Here is a 7,685-nt window from a genome sequence, read left to right on the forward strand (position 1 = left end):
CACTTCGTACTTGAAAGCGTTTTGTCGCAGTTGGACGCGCTCAAAAATTGGCCGCGCTTTCAAGACGCATGTCGTGATCACGTGCAAGTCCAAGGTTCAAGCTGTTGTTTCCCCAGGGAGTTAGAGAGTTTTGTTCGCTCTAAGGAGTTAAATAGTTCTGAGGCTGGTCACGTGGTAAGTTCTCGTCTAACAGAAAGCTGCATTTCAGTTGTGAGGCATAAAAAATTGCGTTTATACACCAACACCAATACCAACACCCTAGGCTAGCATTTCTGTGGAAAAGCGGGCTGTCAAAATCATCATTGAGGGAAATTTCTTGTTGAAAATTAACTTGTGACTGCAATCTTATTTCGATCAGTTGTTGCTCTAACCCGATTGGGCTCAACAGCATTCATTGGCACAAAGTTGTGGTGCCAGTTTGAAATGCTATGCCATGTCAATGCTGGTCTGATTACCGCACCCCATGATCTGCATGGCTGTATTGTTTAGATTTTGTTCCACTCTCGAAATTCCATATTGGTCGCGGAAAAATCGGTTTGCTTGTGTATCATGACTGCATCAGTCGACTAAAATCAGTTTTCTCTGAATCATGGACGTGTAGGTCAGGTCAGGCAAACTGTTTATGGCCTCAGCAACTCCAGCGTTTCCGTCCAACAGCGAGACGGCGAATTATTCTCGCCTCTGTCGCCTTCTGGTCGACGTTGGATCACAGGTCTTGAGAGATACATTTGACAGGATCCACCCTCCTGCAAATCTTTCCAAAGTCTTGTCGAATCCAGTGGTTCATAGCAGCTTGCAGGCGCTACGGAGAAAAACCGTCCTAAATGCTCCACAATGGGATAAACTGTATCCTGTTAGCAAGGCGTCGGTCTCGTCAAAGGACTTTGATATCACTCTGCTGATGGTACTATTTCGAAACATCTGTGGTCTGTCGGCTCCAGTTACTGGATGGAATAGTTTTCCGGCAGCCACAGACCTCACTCCTGAAGCTGACTTAGTTCGGGTCAAGTTTTACAGAAACACAGTTTGTGGTCACGCCATTCAGGCTTCAGTCGATGATGCAACATTTAATGACTGGTGGAATGATATCCGTGAGACGCTGATCAGATTGGGAGGAGCGTCGTATGGAACCTCTATCGATGCTCTTAAAGGTGATTGCATGGATCCTGACATGGAGGACCATTACAGGGAGCTTTTGAAGCAGTGTAGTCGAGACGAGTCCAGCATCAAGGACAGGTTAGATGAAGTGGTAGAAAAGCTAGATGAACTGAGAGAGGGTAATCCAAGGCTAATTCCAGCCAAGTTGGAGACACGTAAGCTATTTTGCATTTTTTAGTTTTCAAAAGACGATTTGACATCGCCTGTGTAGCTCCCATTGCGTGCCTATATTTTATGCCAACATCCGGGACAATTTTGTAGTAGACCGTGTATTTTGTTTAGCTCTGTTTAGTAATGTAAATGTAAATGCTTTGTTTATGGTGGAAGTGCACTTAGCTATCAAGCTAGTTTACAGGCACTCCAGTGTTAACAACGTGAAAGCAACAGCTCAAACTTAACAGAAACATTATAAAGAGCCCCAACTGGCAATTTTTTAAAAAATTGAGTTTTGTCAATTCGGCTTTGTCACACGGCGGCCATATTGTCCCGGGAGACCAAAAAAAAGCTTTGTTTTACCACGCCAAGCCTCGCAGTGGAAACCATGGGGGTGAGGCTTGGCGTGGTAAAACAAAGCTTTTTTGTTCCCCCGGGACAATATGGCCGCCCTGTGACAAGGGCGAATGTTTTCATTGTTTACATCCAGGACACGTAGCACGTGCTCGTGAGTGGTCGCCGCGTTTTGTGATTTGAACTTAAGTCGCTGTACACGTTGAAACTTTTAGCTTTTAGCTGAAACTTTTAGCTGAGACAACGGCGCTGCGAAACAAATTTCAGAAAGTGTTGCACCGTGTAACATGGTCGGTTTCGTGAAACTTTTATGAACTTTCGTTGCGAGACAAGTTTAACGACAAGTAGACCCGTTTTCTACTTCTGCAACCGTCGCAACGATCGCAGTGGTGATAAAAAATAGAGTTTCACTGTGTAAGACCACTTCGTGAAATTTTATTACGTCACGCTGCGTAAGCTAATCAGAAACCGACCAAGGCCATGAAACTAGTGTCAACTTGTTTTGCGGGTATCTGGTAACAACATTTCGAGACCAGTTTCGACCTTCCCGAACATGTACAAATTCGACCATTTGTGTTGCACGGTGCAACGCGCTGTTGAAACTTGTTTCGAAGAGCGCCGTTGCACATAAGTTTGAGCTTTTAACACTGGCCTTAGGTGTTACAGACCCATTAGATTCGTAACGGTCAGTAAGTTCTTTCGTATTCCTAGTGCATTATGATTTCGTTAGCTTAAGGTGGAATTCCTGTTCGGAAAAAATATGCCTTATTGCTTCCTTATTGTCTGACTGGATGTTTTTCTGACTTCATGACTTGTTAACGGAATATATGTAAATAAATGGTTGAGTTTTCGCTTTCGAATCTTACACATATGTGGATCTGAAGAAAGCACAATAGCCTGACAGTCACAATGCAAGGCCAGGATGCAGTCATTAGCCACTCTGGACAACAACTGACAACAGACAGAAATTTTTCTACTTTGGAGTAACACCCGTTGTCGTTTTATTAGGCTATGAAAATTCAATGAGAATGTCTTGCAAAATTAACTTGGTGCTTCTATAATTTAACTCACGCTGTTGACACTAAAGGTTTGGACGATTGTCACACTGCTTTTATTTTTCTAGAGCTACTGAAGACTGAAGAGTGCCGAAATCAGTTAAGCATGCATTATAACACTTGTATGAGGCAGGTGAGGATAACGCCTTGGGATCGAGACGAAACTGTGGATATTGATGAGATTTACACCAATTTATCCCTGGTGACGGATGCCAAAGCACCAAGTGGTACAACTAAAAGAGATCTTGATGACTACACTCAGATGTTTAAAGGTCAGGGACGTACCGTCAACCCGAAAAGGATCATTATCTATGGAAAACCTGGCATTGGAAAATCAACCTTTTCTCAGAAAGTTGCTGTAGACTGGGCAAACAAAAAAGAGGAGACTCTGCAACACTTTGATCTTTTGCTCTTGATCAAGCTGCGAGATGTTTGTGGAAAGGAGACCGTGCGTGGTATCTTTGAAGCATCCGAGCTTTTGGCTACAGATGGGCCGATTTCATGTGACAGTCTATACGACTATGTTCGCGAAAACCAAGAAAGAGTGTTACTTGTTTTGGATGGCTATGATGAGTATCAGCCGCGTACAGAAACAAGGTCTGTTGTTCATGAGATCTGGGAAGGGAAACAACTGAGGAACTGTCATGTAGTGATAACAACGAGACCGATGGAAGGTGAAGAATTAGTGAAGTTTAGCCACTTAAAATGTGAAATCAGAGGTTTTCTGAGCGATAAACAAGTAAACGACTTCGCAATGAGATTCCTGGAGAGTAGAAAAGAAATTGAAGAGTTCAATAGTTACCTGAGCAAAGAAAAACTATGGGACCTTGCGGAGATTCCTCTTCTCCTTCTTATGCTTTGCTTGATTTGGAAAGACAGGTACCGCAAAGAATTGCCCACAACCAAATTGGCATTACATGAGAGATTTGTGGTGACCTTACTTTGTCACATGAGCTTGAAAGATCCCGATGATGTTCCGTTGCACAGTACAGATATCCTCAATGATTACAGAAACGAAATTAATGCAATAGGAAAATTTGCATTTGAAGCTCTTTTGAAGGGCTCTGTCTATGTCAAGATAAAGGATGAACTACACTCTCAAAACGGTAGTGTTATCGACAAAATGTTCCGTTCAGGTCTCTGTCATTTTGCGAAGCTTTCGAGTGTAAATCCAGGGAAAACCTTATTGTTTCTTCACAAATCAATTCAGGAGTTTTTGGCCGCATGGTATTTGATTCACGAGGATCATATCGTGGCAGTTCTCCGGGAAAACATCGATTCGATTGGCAAAGCACTGAAGATGAAAGAAGTCCTCAAATTTATGTGCGAAGGGTCTGTTGAGGGAGCAAAGGCTGTTTTTGGCATTCTAGAGCTTTCCGGGGAGAAAGAATGCCTCACCAATTTTAACTTTAACAAGACGCCATCTTTAGACAAGTTGTCTTCATACCAAGTAATGTTCTGTGACGTCAATTTGGAGTGTCTGATTAGCTGCTCGACATCTTTCAGACAAGAAGTATACCCTCTGTTCTTAGCTGCTGTCGGCGGTGTTGTGACAATAAGTAACAACAGCATGAAAAAGGTTGCTGCTGAGAATTTACTCCGGTCCGCGTTTTTGCCAGACTTAGTGTTCTTCGAGCATTCTAACTTCGCTGATTTTGTCACCATAATTGATAATTTGCGTGCATTGATAATAACTTGTTCCGGACTAAGGATCAGAGCTTCGGTTTTTCTACGCATGTACGATGTTCCAGAGTTGAAGCCGGAGCATTTCTTTGTAAGAAGGACAGGTGACCAGGTTTATCTTCATTTTGGTCGCGTTTGCAGAACGTTCGCTTGTCGCTATTTCAAATTGCTGAGGGACCTAGCTTCACCTTTATCGGAAGCCTCTCAAATGAAGCACGCTGTGCAAGAACTGCCCAACGGACAAAACACTGCTATCGCAAGCACTCAAAATCGAGACAACTGTTTTTCGTTGGTCAGTGAAGTTGCCGTTTTCGCCACGTGGGCAAGTGAACAATTAACGTTCACCCGCAACTTACTGACAGCTGTCTGTTTTCCACGTGATGTTGTGATGGAACACGTCCAAACTGACGACAATGTAGTTTCCTACATAAATTTCACCGAAAACTTGAGTAGTTTGTTCCTATTCAACTTGCAAATGTCCGCCCAGGATCCAGCCTTTGCAGTCGCCAGCTCCCTTGGAGAAGCTCCCAATTTACACGCGTTGAAAATAACAGGAAGCCTACTGCATACAGAGAGTGTACGATCCCTCGGTGCAAGTTTTTGTCATGTACCTCGTCTGTCTTACCTAACACTCTCTGAAGTCGGTATGGATGACCAAGGGTGTGCATCACTTGCTACGTCACTGAAGCATGTACCGCGGCTGAAGGCTCTTAATCTGTCAAAAAACCATCTTGGAAAAGGGATCATTGAGTTAGCTAGGCAATTAAAAAATGTGCCTAGTCTGCTGCATCTCGACTTAGAAAGAACAGACATAGTTGAAGAGGGAGCCAAAGCCTTGGCTCAAGGAATTGGGTCGCATGTCACATCCCTGCGTACTCTTCAGGTGGGATATAATCCTCTCGGCCGTGGAGTTCGAGAAATTGTCCAGAAGGTGTGTGCTCTATCAGATCTTAAGCAACTAGATCTAGAAGGTGTGACGATGACGAGGAGTGAAATTGACGCTGTGACGGATGCACAACTCATTGATGCCATTGTGATAACAAGTTATCATGTAAGTTGTGTTATTTTTAAGTTCAGTTTCAGCTTAGTAGGTGCTTTGTTGTTTTAAGTTCTCTTTAACGTATATCACGATTGTGCTCTTTCCACCGAAGCACGACACTTTGGGTGGAATGTTTTTTTCAACTCCCCGGCATGTATATTTATGAGTGTAGGGCTAAATCTTCTTTAATTTTTCCACGCACACACCGTCTTCCATTCCACTTTTCTTCACAAAGGAACAAAATTCATGACTTAAATCTAACCAGAAGAGTATGCATAGGTGTCCACTGGCATTTAACCGATTTTAGACTTATGTCAGGGGTAGACACCTGTATTCTCACTTGAATTTTTACGTTTGAAAATCAGTTAAAAGTAAAATTTTAAAAGTCCTGGCTCACGAGAGTTGAAACAAATGACTGAATTAAGCCGAGGAAAAACGTAGTTTAGAAATCAATGTACTTTTCAATGTGACGTGGAGAAGTTACTGAACTATTCAGTGAAAATGAAACTGAATAGTGTTGCAGCTAAATTAATTGGAATGCAACGTAGATTGAAACCAAACAGGACAAAGTTTTAGACTAAGATTTAACCGGTGAAGTCTTGACAATTAAGTTCGAGTTATGGAGGGTAAAATTGTATAGAAAGTGACCCGAAACGAAATGAATATTGCTTCGAGCAAGCATGCAGGTTATCGAGGGTTAGGACGGTTACCGATCGAGAGTAAATTACTATCGACTTACTGTCGGAAATCTAGGAGAAATTGATCATGGCTCAACTTGGTTCAAGGATCGAGTTAAAGGGGGCGTTTTATCGCTTGCCACAGATTTATTTTTAGTTCAGTTGTGCATTTAAAATCCTTCTACAAGTCTCGTTCAATATGTTTGATGCGTTTTAATTTTACGTTGTAGGATTATAAAGGAAACCCAAAGCCAGAGAGCCAGTGGCCGACATTGCGAAAGTGTAGAGCTTGAAGTTTGGAACGCTTTCTCTAACAACCTGCTGCTGTGTTCCAAAAGGCCACGAATCTGAAATAGAAACAAAGTCGTTTAATCACGCTAGGTGTACGTTCGAGTTCGTAGAGTTGTTTTAGCTTGAGACTTTAGTACCCAGTTCTGGGCTTGTCCGGTACCAAGTGAAAGATTGCCGGCCATGTTGTTTTTTGTCCTTTGGCGGACTTAACAGTCTTGCTTGTCATATACAGAGGTTCAAGCGTTGTTCCACAAGTCAGTTTTTAGTGAGCCATCTGTGTGGGATCTGAAGTATTATACTAGCCCATATTTTCTTTTCGTTTAGAAATCGTTAAAGGAATAGTTACATAACAAATTTGTAACACCCGACGAATGAGGGGGGTATAGGGGGGAGGGGGGGGGGGGGGAAAGATAACATAAACTAAATAAACTAAACATAAACTAAACATAAACTAAACATAAACTAAACATAAACTAAACATAAACTAAATCGGGCTTTTCGCGTTTCACGTGCTAAAAAACCGCATTTTTAGGAGTAACGGACAAACATTTGGCTATTTCACGGAGGTGAGAACAGTTTAATAACTGAGGCCTTAGACTTAACTCTTATGGCCACAAAACAGCCCTAAGGACCTTTTTATGATACGTCCCGATCGTGTTCTCGGAGCCATAAAAAGAAAATTCAGTTCTCTGTTATTCCCTCCAACTTCTTGACTCGATTCCAAGGCACTAACATTTTCATCCTCCTCTGGTTCTTCTTTTTGTGGATTTAAACCTTCTGTTTGGTTTCTTTATCCAAAACATAGAAATTGAGTATGATGGTCACTGGACATGTGACTTCCAAGACTTCCGAAACCTCCGCCATATTGAAACTGTTCCCATAAGACCCTGGGGACTGTCGAAACTTACAGGGGAGACCTGGGGGAAGGCTCATCCCCAGGGTCTTTGACCTTTGACAGGAAGTCACGGTTGATAAGGATTCAGTACGGCAGCCACTAGCTTTGTCCGGAAATGGGGAAGATCTTCATTTTCACGGACATAAGAAGCAAATTCACATTTCACAAAACAAAAAACGCTTCAATCACCCTTCACATTAATTAATAAAATCATTAACGTTTCACGAGAAATAAAAGGGTCCGATCACGGCTCACGAAAATACCCTATACCCCCTTCACGAATGTAATGGAATCGTAGGAATGAGAGCAGTGCAATTATGGCTAAATCGTAGAAATGTATACACAGATTTAACGGGTACTATTCTCCGATCTACCTCTAC

At 42.4% G+C, this 7,685-nt stretch overlaps 1 protein-coding gene across 1 annotated transcript in view; it reads left to right on the forward strand.

The window, feature by feature from the left end:
- LOC137997696 (nucleotide-binding oligomerization domain-containing protein 2-like) overlaps positions 1-6,806 on the forward strand; it is an 8,108-nt gene extending 1,302 nt beyond the window's left edge. Inside the window, exons 2-4 of the mRNA XM_068843891.1 lie at positions 602-1,313; positions 2,789-5,454; positions 6,350-6,806. Of these exons, the coding sequence (XP_068699992.1) occupies positions 623-1,313; positions 2,789-5,454; positions 6,350-6,412 (3,420 nt within the window). The 5' untranslated portion in view covers positions 602-622 and the 3' untranslated portion in view covers positions 6,413-6,806. The remainder of the gene's footprint in view (positions 1-601; positions 1,314-2,788; positions 5,455-6,349) is intronic.
- The last annotated feature ends 879 nt before the right edge of the window (positions 6,807-7,685 follow it).

This window comes from Montipora foliosa, chromosome 3 (genome assembly GCF_036669935.1).
Source record: "Montipora foliosa isolate CH-2021 chromosome 3, ASM3666993v2, whole genome shotgun sequence".
Taxonomy (NCBI): domain Eukaryota; kingdom Metazoa; phylum Cnidaria; class Anthozoa; order Scleractinia; family Acroporidae; genus Montipora; species Montipora foliosa.